General features: G+C 36.4%; 1 protein-coding gene across 1 annotated transcript in view; it reads right to left on the reverse strand.

The window, feature by feature from the left end:
• il1rapl2 (interleukin 1 receptor accessory protein-like 2) overlaps positions 1 to 15,752 on the reverse strand; it is a 366,695-nt gene that overhangs the window by 312,741 nt on the left and 38,202 nt on the right. The window contains exon 2 of the mRNA XM_017713361.2: positions 4,759 to 4,857. Coding sequence (XP_017568850.1) covers positions 4,759 to 4,840 — 82 coding nt within the window. The 5' untranslated portion in view covers positions 4,841 to 4,857. The remainder of the gene's footprint in view (positions 1 to 4,758; positions 4,858 to 15,752) is intronic.

Consider the following 15,752-nt stretch of genomic DNA (forward strand, 5'->3'; position numbering starts at 1 on the left):
TTTATTCAATCCATTTAGTTCTCTGATGCACTACATGACTCACAATTTTAGAGTTTAGATTTAGATTTTTGTGCAAAGAATGAATAAATTTCTGTTGTTCTTGTAAGATAAAATAAATTTGTCCTTATTGAAATATTACTTTCATATTTTTTTTTATTCTATCCAAATTATATTACATATTTGTTACATAGTTGCATAAGAAATGGCATTTATATTTGATTTATGTTCTGTTTAGACCGGTTCAAGTTTCACTTTTCAGGGTTTCTAAGTGTGTCAATGTCAAGTTGCTGTCACTTGCACACCTGTCAAACACACACAAAGATGGTTTCGCAAAACAAAGCCCTACTATAACAACTTTTCAAATACAAATCATTATATAACCACTTACAGACAATTGTGGTCTCAGTTATAAGTTTGCCTGTCACAAATATTGCCTGATCTAAATTGTTTAACCAGTCATGTTCCACAGTTGTTAGCTCCCTTTGGGTTAAAGCAAAAAAAAAAAAATGCCTTCTTGTTTTTGTCTCTCCATGTCTGATGTAGCTTTAAGAGTTATGGTGCTATAACACCTTTAGAGGGCAGTGATGAGAAACCTTAATGTTTCTTTAGCAATGTTTTTTATTTGTGCTCAAATTATGTCTAGCATTGGGTGGATGCTAAGTTTAGACAGGAAGCTAGGAAAAAAGATCAGCCAGTTTGATGAGTTTAGATTTGGCAATTAAATGTCAGCTTCAAGATTCAATATTGTGAAAAGCCTGTTTATAAGTTTAACCATTTCTAGGTCTGTTTTAAATAGCTACAAATGAGACAAACTTATAATTCATATGTTAGGTTAAGATGTAGGACTTGACTCTACTTGTGCTTATTTTTTCATATTGGTCAAATCAGAGTGTATTTTGCCGAAGAAAAGGTCGAGAGAATAGGTTTTACGAAACCCTAGAAGCCCAGTGCTGATCTTCTCACAGTCCTCAGTGACCCTGGGGTGCAGCAGGAGAATCATGGTTGGTCTCATAACACATTTAGTGGTAACTCAGTTGAAGTTTGGGACATCTGTCTTCCACCCAGCCAACATTTGCTAGCGTTTGAGAGATATTACTTTAGCAATAAGCTCCCCAAAGTGGACTACATTTCTCACTATCAATGATATAATCATTATATATATTTTTATGCTTTGTTACTCCAATTTACTCACTGCCAATGGGTCTTCCACACTGTAGTTCAGTACAGCTGCCTTCCAGAGGGAAGGCAAACATACGCCTTCTGTGATGTATGTAGTCTTTTGCCATGTCATTCTGAACAACTAGCCATGCAGCACTGTAAACACACAAGATGCAATCTCAAAGGCTATATAAAGCCTGATCCAAATCCAATGCTTTGCTATATTTTGCTATATTTACAATATAGTACAAAATATATATAAATATTTATATATATATATATATATATATATATATATATATATATATATATATATATAGAGAGAGAGAGAGAGAAATAGAGAAAGAGAGATTAGGACAATTAGAGAGATTAGATTGATCGTCATTAATCTCCGAATTTCATATAGCTTCTGGTCATTACTCACAGCTGTACCTTGCTGTAAAATTTCTAATTCTCTATTTAAAATAAAAAAAATAAATAATTCATTGTTTGCTTTTTTGCTCAAATAAAACTAAACTAAATACAAAATGTATAATCTTTATCAAATACAATAAACTGAATAGAACTAACTAGAAACTAAATAGCTAAACTCAATGGCAAACAACAACCTCCTGTGGTGCGCCAGTAATGGCCTTATTACAGAACAAAAGACGGTGATTATAGGATGTTAGCTAAAATCCTTCAGGTCACTCGACCCGTCTCTGGGTTCCAGAGGTAGAAATGTTAAATGACCCCTCTCTGGGACTTCTAGTGTTAAATGCGATTAATTGCATTTTTTAAAAAATCTGTGTAAATGTTATAGAAAATAAGGATTTTTAAGTGAAATGTGACAATTAAAATGGTGAACACATTTTATGCTAAATATACTTATGTTAAAACTGCTGGGACATGAGAAAACTGTGAGGGAGTTTTATTCACTCACATAATAGGCAGTAATACTGACCCTACAAAACACAAAATTGGATTTGTAATAGATTAGGGAGCTGTAGTCTCAAATATAATCACACACTACCATGTCTCAGTTCAGATATGTGTAACAAAAGAAAATAAAAACTAAATAAAACTAAAATTGTGCTGAAGTTGTATTCAGTCACAGCCTATAGGACTTCACAGTACTGCGCAAACAAAAATAAATTACACAAAGTTGGACTTCATTAAAGACATGTAGTGTCATACCACAGTGCTACAGAATTGTAAACAGCATGTAAATGTGGCTAGTGAGTAGACATCAGTTTAAAGCGCGCCAAATGGAAACTTATCTCACGCCGAGTGGACCTCATGTTCACTGTCATGGTAACGTTTAAGCGCTATTCCACGCATGCGCGTCATTCGGATTACTTGTAGCAAGCATGTAAATGAAGATTTTCATCAGATTGTTGAATAGAGTGCATATAAACACCTCAGTCTGAATCTGTAATCCTGGCAAAAATCTTTGCATGTAAACATAATCACTTACTCTTCTACTCTTAATGAGAGATGCCGGCACCTTCAAGTCTCAACATGAACTATGGATGATTAGCAGGGCCAAATAGAATTTGCGTTAAAGGCACTATTTTTTTAATCGCGTTAAATTGAGATCACATTAATGCGTTATTATTGCGTAACTTCAACAGCCCTTATATATATATATATATATATATATATATATATATATATATATATATATATATATATATATATATATATATGAAAAGTGTGAAAAAACCAAACATCTCAGTTCAAGGAGTCCCACTATGTACATATTAAAAATATGATTTAACTGAAGCACTGTAGCACTGTAAGGGAGCCTAGTATATCTTACTTAAATTGAATTGATTTTACTTCCAACTTCAAAGTCCTGCATTAACATTGAAAACACAAATGTCAGATCTGATTCTGTATTGGCTGATATTCATTATTAAAGGAATGGTTTGCCAAAAAACTCATTTACACAATCTTCCAAACACCCCAAATGCAGACAATCAGCCAAGACATGCTTGGTTTCCAAAATTTGCTTCCTTAGTTCGTGCTGGAACTATGAGGCAAACATTGAAGTCAATATTCACCGAGAACTTTTTCATAAATACATCCACAACATTTCTCTAAACTTGTTCAAACCACACCCAGGACTTCACTAAGGTTCCTCAGATTGAGCCTCTTGCTTAAAACTAACAAAGAAAATCTAGACACCAAACATGCACCTGACACATGTAATGCCTAATTTTTGGACACATTTTATAGTAGCAGATTATAAATTTGCAATGCAATGTACTGATTATTTAAAAAAATGTTTTAAAAAAGACCAATAATACCAACAATAAATAATGCCAACAAGACCAACAATAAATGAATAATAACACCGAAAAAAATAAAAGAGCTTTCAAAAGTCTTTATTGACAAAAACACAATGTTATGTGGTGACACTATGTCGCAAAAAATGCATGTAATGCATTCAGAAATGCATATCAATGGATCTAATAAGCACAAGAATTCATTTCAAATCTGTAATGCATCTTATTTTAAGATTAGTACATGAATTTTAAATATGCATTATCATCACACAACCTGTCGAGTAATTATAGCCAATTCATCCAGAAGGTAAATTTAAATGAATTTCTTATTTAAGCAATCAAGTTTAATGAACTAACCATGACAGCCCTCAATGCAACCAGTTTCAAATAACTCCACTTTCCTTGTTATGCTTGCAGCCTAAAATATTTGTCTTGAAACAGTAACACTTAATGGCCATTTCAGAGTTTTTGTACTGTAGAAAAAAATACCACGGCTAATACTTAAATCTCATACTGGGCAAGAAAACTGACAGACTAGATTGCCTCTGTTTTTGCCACCCACATGAAAGCCCGTTTGGTGCTGATAAGATAATTGCTCACCACACACCCTCACCCACACACAAACAGACACAATGCAATAGGCACAGAAAAACATTGATGATTTTCCAAAGCCCTGGATTACGCGATCCTGTGGAAGGCTTGGATTTATTTTTTTGAGGGGGCTCAAGGAAAAAACAGTGCAATTCTGTACACGATATCATCAGAAACAGCTTCAATAAGTTTCGGGGACTGAACAATACTCTGTTTGTTTATTACTAGGAGAGCTTTTATAGTGAAAAGGACTTGCAACCAACACACTGCATTTACCCAACATTCTGACATCTGCTCCAAATACAGAAGTTTTAAATTTGTCAGATATGACAGTTAACCCATACAAGTCACAAGCAATGACTACAATGCAAGGTATAATTTGATATTAATTATGTCTCACTTTTATCTCATTAAAAAATAAAAAATGTCATTTTAAAAAATGTAGATTGTAATTTGTTGCATTTGTGTTAGTGAGTAGAATGTTTATCCAAGTTTTATTAGCATTTGAATTTGATGAACAGTTATTATTGTGATTATAGTGTTATTTGGTGAAATGCAAAACTCTTTTAGACTTTTAAGGGTTAACCACTGCACATTTTGCTAACTTTCAATAAGGAATTTGTCAGGACGTGTCCTGTGTCAAGGGACCCACAGAACAAGATAACAAGACAAACCAAAAATATCGAAGATTGAATTCAGTAAGCATGAGACTGTAATTGGCAGAAATTTACTGACTTACCGGAGTTCCTCTTGGAAATGTATTTCAGATTGACACAGGCAGCAGAACTGATAAGAAGAAACATGAATGCTGCAGGCTTCATCTTTTGGTCTTGTGTAGCTGCAAGAAATAGAAGGACAGAAGACTAGAGTTAAGGGGAGAGAGTCATATGATGAAGTCTGATCTCTTTTTAACACAATCTTTTTTTGAAATGCCACAGCACCAAGAATATGCCTCTGTTCTTATCTCTTTTAAATAGATTAAAAGATAACCTTCTTAGAACTGGCATTTTTCTTCCATCTTCAAGACAGGTGATTTGATCTTCTACGTTTCTTTAAGATGCTTTTTAAAATATTTTTCATCATTATATTTTGTTGTGCTTTATTAGTGTAGGCAGAAAGCTAGACATCACACAGCATATTAATAATCACTTTTATTTTATTCAAAAGTAACATATAGTCTGGATTAAAAGACTATAAACTATACACCAGAAAGTATTGATAATCCATGTTTTAAGCTTGTTAAATAATAATATAGAGTATTATCTATTTACAATAATTCCTTTATACTTTATCTGCCTTATCTTCAACACATTTTTATTGTATATTATTGAAAAAAGTTATCCCAAACTTTTTTATTGATGGTTCCAATCTTCTGAACCATAGAGTATACTGAAAGAGAAATATAAAGAAACAGCCAAAATCTAAACGGGATATCGGCAATGTAACATTTAAACTGATAATTAAAAAAGCAAAGTAAAATAATAATAATAATAATAATAATAAACAAACACACAGTATATCCATAACAACATATGTGCTAATGTGCTTTTTACGTGGGTATAATCGGTTCTCATCTAGTCAAACTGGGGACGCGCTTTCGTGAAAAGTGTAATTGTAACTCTTTGTAGCCAAACACATGTTAATGCAGGTTGCAATCAGCCTCCATGAAAGGTTTAACCCTTTAAATGGCCAAGGCCTATTGGCAGGCCCAAAGTTTTATTACACACTTGTATAACATAATAATAATCCAAACAGTTTGCAATAGTCACTGAATACTGAATAATAAAGCTTCGAATGTGATAATCTAGGGATTTTAAGCTGTTAAAGTACATCTATCCTGTTACCCCTGTATACTGGGTGAACCATATAAAGTCAGAATATCTGTGCACAGATGGGTGAAAAAACAACATAAAGTGTCTTAGCAAGAGACCGCAGCTCCTATAATGAGGAGCTGCCCCAAAAATGAACCCTCTGTCAAAGTGACTTAAATCTTGTCCTCTTCCATCGTGATCCAAATTTGAGATCAACCTGCTAAGCATTTCTATACATGCCACAGAGCATGGTAGGATATTAACTACCTAGTCATGTCATACTGTACACCTGTCTGGAACCACATGTGCTTGTTATGTTTCTCTACTCATTCAATATCCTTTGTCTCTTATTTATATATAGATTATTATATATTGTTAATGTCAATTTTGCATCTCCAAAGTGGGAACTTTACAACAGGATGGAAAAATGTTATGTAAGTTAATGCAATGAGATTTTAGGCCACACCTATTGGTCCATTTGTCATAAAATGGTCATACAATGTAAAGGGCAGCTTATTAAATATGGACAAGGACTTAATTTACTTAAAATATCTTTTCACAAAGCCATTGTCAAATAATAATTTTTGGCCTAGATAGCAAATGAATTTGGATTTACAACCCAGTCAAAAATATTCAATATTGCAAAATCTATAGCAGCTCCACAAATCTCATATTGGTGAAGGTCTCAGGGTTTCCATCATAACTGTGTGGAATATGAGCAGAAATTATTTAGGGTGCCTTCTGAGCAGCTGTGTAACACATTTTACCACCTCATTCTGATTTCAGTAAGACATTTGAAATGAAACAGAGGCCTTTCTGTATAGACAAGAGTGTTGAAAGGTGCATCAATTCATTTTGGTGGTGCAACAAACCTACAGAAAGGTTTGTTACATTCTTTAAGTGATTATGTTTCTCTGATATGAACAACATACTATAAAGATATTGTCTTAATTCTGGTTTGCGTTTATTAAATACGTATCAAATATGTATCAAATGAAGCTATGCTAAAATTTCAAAAGTATGACACAGTCTCTCCAATACTCTGCTTGTTTACCAAAAAAAAAATAATATTTCCTTTTAAAAACTCCTATTCCTTAACAAAATCCAGTAGTACCCTCCTGGCATGTAATAATAAATCTGTGAAGCTTTCCATCCATTTAATAAGGCTGCCATCAGTTTGAGAAGCAAGAGGCACAACGTTCAATTCACAATGAGGATCCGAAGTTACTGCTCCTCAGGCGTCGTAAACAGAATACATACCCAACTATTTGGTTTTCTAGCTATTTTGTAATAGTTTTTTCACCACAATTAGGCTTTTACATGTTATTTATTTATACATTGAGATGACTGTTAGAAACACCTACCTTGTACATATACTCACTGACCATTTTATCAGGTAAACCTACTATGTAGCTGCAGTTTGTACTGACTGTAGGTCATCTGTTGCTGCAAAATTTGTCAGCCACCCTCTATCCCACCCATCACTGCAAAGGGACCATCACATAATCACAGCTGAGCAGATATTATCGGAATTGTGGAGCATTCCCTTGACTTGATATCATTTAATTTGTTGCTGTAGTGACAACAAATCTAAACCACTGAGATTTCCCACTAAATTATTGTTTTTGCACCACAAACCACATACTAACACACTGAATAGTATGCAAAAAGTAGCGCACATACCATTAGAAGTTTTGTCATTAGTGTAGTAGATGGTTGGTGAGGTAATAATTATGTCACAACATCTTGGTATAGATGTAACAGCATCATTCAAATGCAGAACATCTGCACTTACCTGCCATTATTTACAGCATAATCTTACTACACAGATCAGCCAAAATAATAATCATAAATATTCCAATTGCTGATTGTAGTGTTTGGAGCAAAACTCTGCCAATTCCAACCCTGGCCAATCCAGATCGGGCAGTTCTACTTATAACCCAAATAAAATATGATATAAGATGCTATATTGTATAATAACACAGTATGTACACCTGATTAAATGGCCAATGACTGTAAATATGAGGTATATGTATCTATGATATATAGTCATCTGCAAACTTTTGGACATCCTTATATATTTTGTTCATTTTGTAAGTGAAATTATGTTAATATCCTCCACAGGGAACATATTTTAAATATGCCATTACTTGCTAATATTAGTGCATAATTTCTATTTATTTGCTGAGTTGAACATATTGAAAAAAATATAAATATAAAATGTGGCAAAACTTTTGCACAGGCCACATTTAAAATAAACAGTATTTGTCAATTAAAATATGTAGAAGTGTGTTCTCTGCAAAGGCAGTGTGCCACTTCAACAAAATGTAAATTGTCCTAGGTACCAAACTTTTGCATATAACTGTAAAGCCACTTTAGTGCACTTGTTTAACAGAAAGGAGTTCTAAGGAAAAACTAAATTTCAAAAAAGCCTCCCATACTCCCATACATATGTATTTTCCATATTTATACAGCTGAAATGAGAAAGAAACTAATAAAAATGTATTTTCCAAAGGGCTCCATAAGAGAACATGAATTAAGACTTCCTAGGTCATAGACTCTGCTTTTAAGCCTAGCCGCCAGCCTTACAACAAACTAGAGACTGTTTGAATTACGCCCAAAAAGCAAATGACTTCAGGGCAATCTCTAAAAAAACACACACTCAGTCAAAATAGCACATGCATTCTCTCACGAATACACTCAAACATTTTCCAAACACTGAGTGCCAAAGTAGTTCATCTAAAATGCATGAGGTGGACGAAAAATACATAGCTCACCACAGAAAGCCCTGACTCACCACAGAAAGCCCTGCTACCCAAGCTCTCACTCTCAGCAGGCACACAAATCCAATCCAACGAAGACCCAATGATGCCTTTATTGTACCCGTAATCATTGCAATATTTGTTCAGTTCAAATTATTGCACTTACTAACTGTTTGAGTATACCACGAGTTTCAGTTACTGTATATATGAGTTTGTATTAACAGCTGTGTTCCTTTTAATAAAACTGTCTTCAGCTTACAGTTTATATGACAGTATTTTTTTTTATTTCTCTTGAAAAGTAAAGAGGGTACCTTATATTCAGTTTGTGTTGTCTTGTATTGGCTTACCTTCAGCAAGTCCCTTGACAGACCATGTAAGCAGACAGATAAACACAGTTTGCCCTCACATGACCTAAGATTTGAGTAAACCAAAATGAGTGATGACAAAAATAACTCCTCGCTTCTTCCCCTTTGAGGGGATTAAAGGGCACTCCTTACTAGCAATTGACTTTCATTTTGTACAAACATCTAACGCATTCAAAGCATAATTCAAAAAGCAAACTGGTAATAGATCTATGGCTGACAAAGTCCTGGTGGGGCTTTCAAGAGACATTTGATAGTGACATGAGGCATTTAGAAACAAAATATAGTTTTGTTCATACTTAGACTGATGGAGAAAGTGTTGTAAATAGAATCTTTTTCAATATGTTTTATATAGCAAGAAAAAGTGCTCTTCTGTTGTTTTGGCAACCTGGTTTGTTGTGGTGTTTTGGGTAAACTTTCCGATATGTTCTACAGGATATATAATGTTCACTAACAGAGTGTGTTTGGCTAAAACAGAAGATGCTTTTAAATACAGTAGGTTAGCTGCAAAAGAATAAGCAAACAAACTGATAGGTGCTGAATTTCATCCAAATATTCCTTTATTGTTTTTTCCACTATTTCATTCAGAAATGCTGTTGACTGCAAGATAGTTTCTTGGAAAATGATTACATGAGTGTGAAAAAAGTCTGAGGTCACAGGTGCCAGAAAGCTTTTATGCTTTCATACAGAAAAACTCACAGGGGGCTGAGAAACCATTTGATATTTTACAGTAGTGAAACTATAACCTAAAAATGGCTTATCATTTGTTTCAATACCAAAACAAAGATGGGATTATGCATTGTTTTTCTTTCACTTAGTGAAAGAAAGGCATAGTAACGGCTGTGCTGCAAAAATGACAACAAAGTGTGCAAGCAACACAGCATTCACTTTATAAGAAACCACTCCACTATATATCCCCTCACTGCCCACTTTATGAACTCCACCTACTCTACAGAACCACCGTATAGGTGTATAATTGGTAACATATTGGTTGTCATAGATAGCCCTCAGTTTGCCATGATTACCCTGTAGCCTATTCATCAGGCCATATTTCTGTGTTTTATCACACTGGATAATACACACTTTTTTTGGTCATCAAATTACTATAAACATGTTATCACTTGTAATTAAACAGCTTCAGTTTAAAAAGAGGTTACTTGCTGTAACTACTAAAGGTTTACTTGCTGTAACTATCTCCACCCTAGCTTACATGGCCAACATGTTGCTCCAGTAGGACTACAAATGGAAATACAGCCCATGTGCTGTCTTGATTATGGGCCTAGATTCACAATATAACATCTAGCTAGAATCCAGTAGCCTGTCAATTGCTGCACAGATGGTATAAAATACTACACTGATTAACATAGGAGTATATTGCAAGCAGCTGGTGTGGTTGTCTAAAATGAGTTTCTCACCCCATTTCAAGCAACTAATATACATCAACCAATGTTTAAAGAGGAGCTGTAGCTCACTTATCACAACCTCACCTTGTCAACAACTAATTACACCCTCAACCCCCTATTAAATTCTTAAAGGGGAAAAATGGGCTCTGTAGAAGGGCTGATGAAGGCTACTGATTAAGGACTAGCACAAATTATGCATCAACAAATGAGCTTTGCTCTCTAACTATACACGCACAAGGTGTACCAACATGATAGTCATTCTAATAAGGTACACAGTGAGTTTAAATGGTCGTATTTTGGATTTATATATTCTATTTGGATTTCAATTATTTTAAAATAATCTGCAGACACCAGGTTTTTAGGGCACTAAACTGTTTCTAGTATCACTAAAACACAATGTATGGTTTCTGTTCCTTCCTTTCTAGCTATGTTTTCGAGGTTGAGCAGCCAGCAGAGAATCTGAGTTTACACCATTTCACAGGCCAGCACCATATCCCAATGAAGGCATGCAGGACTTTTATACAACTCCTACTTCTCTCTCATCCTTTGTGATACATAGCCTACTCTGTTCAACACCAACTGAAAGAGCAGTGTTTGAGTCTAGCTTTTCTGACTGCATAAAAGGTGACCTTTTGTGCGGGCTATGCTCTGCAGCCTCCTTTGGGATTCTCCTCTGTATTTCCGACTCAGGCAGAGTCAAAGATCTTTATGAAGCACATGGGACTTTCTGATAATTTCTTAAATGCAAGCAAATCTCAATGAAGTGCTTGAATTTATTTATTTATTTAATTTTGAATTTGGTCAATCCTTGCCCAGGACTAAATGAGTGAATAAAATAATCCACAATTCCAGTAGTGGTGACCTTGTGACCTTGGGATAGAGATGCGAATGCTTCCTTTACTAAAAGAGTACCAAAGTGATGTCAGAATATGCTTTGGTTCACATGATGCTTGCCTCATGTATTAATGTTTTCAGTTGTTTTTTTCAAGTATGTGATGCTATTATTTACATGTTATGTGAACACAGAAGTAGTTCAGGTAGATACTGTGTTTGGGAGTGTTAGCCATCATAATCCAGGTTTGGGTCCTGATTCAAATCCCCTGGTAGAATTATGTAGTAGGCTAATCAAAAAAAATTGACAACGCTGTTGAATGAAAAGCCAATCGAGAACCAAAATAGCTGATTGTTACTGCTGAGCTAAGCCGATTAATCTGCCGCAAAGCACAGGACAACACATTGTGTCTGTAAACAACCTGAAAGATCAAGTCGGCAGGCACACAGGTAAGACACCAAGTAGACAATTTTCCCCATTACCAGACGAGTCAGGCAACTGGGGCACACTTGCCATTGCTGGATGGCAAGAAGCTAAAGACCCTAGTTAACACAGACAATCATCATAATCAAGCCAGGAGTTCTGCCATGTAAGTGGTCCTGGCAGCCAGCAAAGGTGAGAATGGAGACTGGGTTGTCCAGGTGTCCAGTTGGTGTGGAAAGATTCAGGCAACATACTGTCAGTGAGCTGAGGATGCACCTGGTCCAGGTGGGGTTCTGGCGAAAGTATAATTGTGACCTATGGGTCAAGTGCTTGGAATTTCATCCAGAGGAGAGTGTCTAAGAGTTTTATCCAGGACACTGCCCCATGCAGGACAGTGGACGGATGGGACACTGCCTCGTGGTGGAAAGGTTCACAGACATGATGTATCAGGTGTGCACCAAAACCTGGCACCACACTGTGTGGCAACGGGATCACCTGACTCCATATCTAGAGGAACAGTAGGGACACCCTAGTCCTCTAGACCCTTTAGAGCGATGCCACCAAGAACCCAACCAACACTCCCAAGCCACACAGAGAACCACTTCAGACTCCCCAGCACCATCAGAACACTGACAACCTTTCCCAGCAGCTTAAGAAGCTCCTCAATGCCTACCAGTGATCCAGTAGGATCATGACACCCTTATGGCATCAATATAAAACTTAAAGGCTACCCTCAGGTACCCCCTTTTAGCTGGGAGCCCTCAAACAGGGGGCAACAGACTCTTACACATTTCAAAGCTTCCCTTTATATTTAGCTGGCCTGTAATTAGTTCTTAAAACAGTAAGAAAAGGTTTTCAGTTTTTAGAATTTCTTTTCAAAATGTATTTATTTTATTGTGCATTTGGTCAATCCTTGCCAGGGACCTGGGACTAAATGATTGAATAAAATAATCCACTATTCCAATAGAGGTGATCTTGTGACCTTGGGATAGGGATGTGAATGCCACCCATACTTAAAAGAAGACAATAGTAGCTATTTTTAGTATTTTAATATTTAGTATTTTTTAGTATCAAAGTGGTGGCAGAGCATGCATTGGTTCCCATGATGCTTTGCTTATGTATTAAGGTTTTCAGTTGCAATTCCAAGTTTATTATACTATGTTGCTTATTTTATGTTGCAATTATAAATAAAGCTTTGTTTTGGACACAAATCTAAGAGTGGTCTTAGCTTCTTCTGTGCACCCGTAAGTTTGGGCACCCCCAAGTAACTTACATATATTATTAATTTCTGATGTGAAACAACCCCTGCAGCTAACCATTTAAATATATATATTTTTTTGTAGCCAACTAAAAGTCTTTCTCTTCTTGTTTTAGAAAATCTCACCCCCTCTTTCTTGCAAAGCATGGAATTCCAATCAGAGGGGCATTGCTGATGGATCCCACAACGTGAACTCAGCCCCAATTATCTGTCCTTGTGATGTCTCATGTCTATTTTTTACAAAAAATTATTTCCCAATTCAGTGTTTGCAAGCTCAAACCCAAAGTGAATTGGATTGGTCACTGGATCATTGTGGATGTTGAAGAGGATGGTGGATATTGAATAATGCCATTTCTTCTAGCAACCTCTCCTCCAGTTAGATTACTTAACCACTCATCTTTACTTCTCATTTGCACTTTGTAGCCATCCTCTAGTATATTTCACTGTTTGGTATAGCAAAATAAAAGGCAGCTTGCTATCCCAGTTTATCACTCCGCTGCAGTAAGTTTACCCCCTGCCAGTTGAAGGGTTTTACTAGATGGTACATCCTTTGTAGTCTTTCTCAACAACAATAAAAAAATTCACTCTGTGTGTGTGCCTGTTGCTCTGTTGCTTGCTGTGTGGCCAGCGTAAAAGCTTATACTGAGTAGCTAAGAAGTTTTTTGCAAGAGGTAGCAGTAGTGCAGTAATTACTTATGGTTTATAATTGCACATTTATTGAGTTTAAAGAATGACTTAGAATGATTTGTTTTAGTTCATGCTTAATATGTCCTGGTGTGGGCTGTGTGTGGTTATACTCCCACCCCTTACTGCAGTTAAAGTGCATCTGCCAGACAGTAATAAAGAAAGTACCCAACATGTAAATCATAGAATCTCAAGGGCTGCATTAGGCCTCCTTCCTTGGTGGGAACATTTCTGTGGTCATTGTCATGATCTGGTAGAGGTGTTACTCAGCAGAACACATGCTATAAATTCAGCTATAGGAGTGAATACAACTCACGGTGACCACAGCAGAGGTTCTGTGGCTGCTTCTGTATTTGAGCAAGTGGGGAAGACAAGACCCTTCAGAATGTACAAAGCAGTTACTTTTAAAAGAAATTTAAAAGGCCCATATCCAATGTGTTGTTGGATGAAAAATCTAGAAAATTAACAATACCACAACACATCAAACCATAAATTAACCCTGTGATAATAAAAATTATAATGAAAAAAGAATATTAGTGTTGATAGCAATTTAGTGTAAATGCTTCAGTATAGTTCATAGAAATTTGTCTCGGAGGCATGGCTAGACATGGTTTGATGGTTTTAGGCTTATCATACTGTAGTAAAATTAATAACATGTGACAATGTAAAACCAGTATTTTTACATTGCTATCTCCCACCCTTCACAGTGTATGTGCTTGTCAGAATGTCTCACGGTGCCCACGTGTGCTGTTAACTGACAAAACCCCATTAAGCCCTCTTTTCAGGTATTTACTCCTGAAATATTCAAAAGAATTCTCCTTTCTAAAGCTGTCCCATGAAGGCACGCAGCATTCCACTGGGCCCTTCTATTTAAGCCTCCTGCAGCTCCATATATAAAAAGAAACTGATGGCAATAAAGTTTCCTGGCCTTGCTTGGCAGCACTTCAGTTTGCAGTCAAGATTTTAGCCCTCCACTGTTTTTATACAATATTCCCCAGAGTCCCTAGGTGCCTAAAGACAGCAGCCCCTTCATCGTCTCTCCCTCACTCTAAAGGAATGTTCACCATACTAAGGGGTCTTTTTTATTGCAATTCACACCAATGCAAGCAAGGCTTTTTGCACTCAGAACTGTTTCAAAATAAATTACTAGCAGATATGGTGCTTGAGATCTCTTCAGCGAGATGGGTTGCCATCCCACAGTGCTGTTTTTTTTTTTACCCTGAAAGAATTACTGTGGCTAGAATCCCCAGGAGAGCGCAGGTGTAAGTGAAATCTAAATTGAGGTATAATGTCTAGGATTGTCTCTATTTCAAGTCTAGTGAAACCACTGCTGGAACACTTAGTCTAGAATTGTAGACAATTTTGTTCTGGCACACATGTCTAAGAGAATACATCAGTCAATTACAGCTAACAGGGCAACGATGTCTGTGAATACTCATTAGTGCTTCACATAGCAGCGCCGCTGAACGCTAATTAGGTAAAAGATTAAATATTTGTAATGGTTCGCTATTCCTTCTAGTGTGCCGTCTCATAACGTCTAATTGAAATAGATGATTTATTTGCATTTCCCAAGAATTTTATAACGGCTCTGTAAGCGCATGTCCGCCCTAGGCAGTCTGCTGCTTGAAACTCGCTGGTGCAAGATGACACAGAGGCAAGCCGTGGGCTACTAGCAGTGCTGGAGAAAAGGACAGTGGTTTACTGTCTCTGTGAGCCTGTCCTGTGGGGGTGATTTGCAGTGCAGCCATCATCTCAGCCATCACTCCCTACTGCTGCAGTGAATGCACCGGCGGTCAACAGCGAGCATCCCACCATCCGCTGCTGCACAAGGGTTGAAAGGACTCCACAGACATGTGCCCTCGCATTTCTACCACTGCTTTCTCAATTCAGACATTCTGGCCTCATGGACAGCCTTCGTAGTCTGTTGATATGACTGACAGATGACTAAAGCCATATACATAATGGAGGCTGTGCTGTGGGTTTAAGAGTTTGCATAAAGGGCTGTAAACCAACATCTTAGGTCTGTCATGATGCATTGATTTAACCTTATTCCTCCATTTAAAAAAACAGAGATTGAAAATAATCTTGAATTGCTGATTAGTGGGTGGTGTGATTGATGGGAATGTATATTTAAAATTCTCCTACTGCTTTGTATTACAATCCCAATTCCAATGAAGTTGGGACGTTGTGTAAAACAT

This window comes from Pygocentrus nattereri, chromosome 8 (assembly GCF_015220715.1).
Source record: "Pygocentrus nattereri isolate fPygNat1 chromosome 8, fPygNat1.pri, whole genome shotgun sequence".
Lineage (NCBI taxonomy): Eukaryota > Metazoa > Chordata > Actinopteri > Characiformes > Serrasalmidae > Pygocentrus > Pygocentrus nattereri.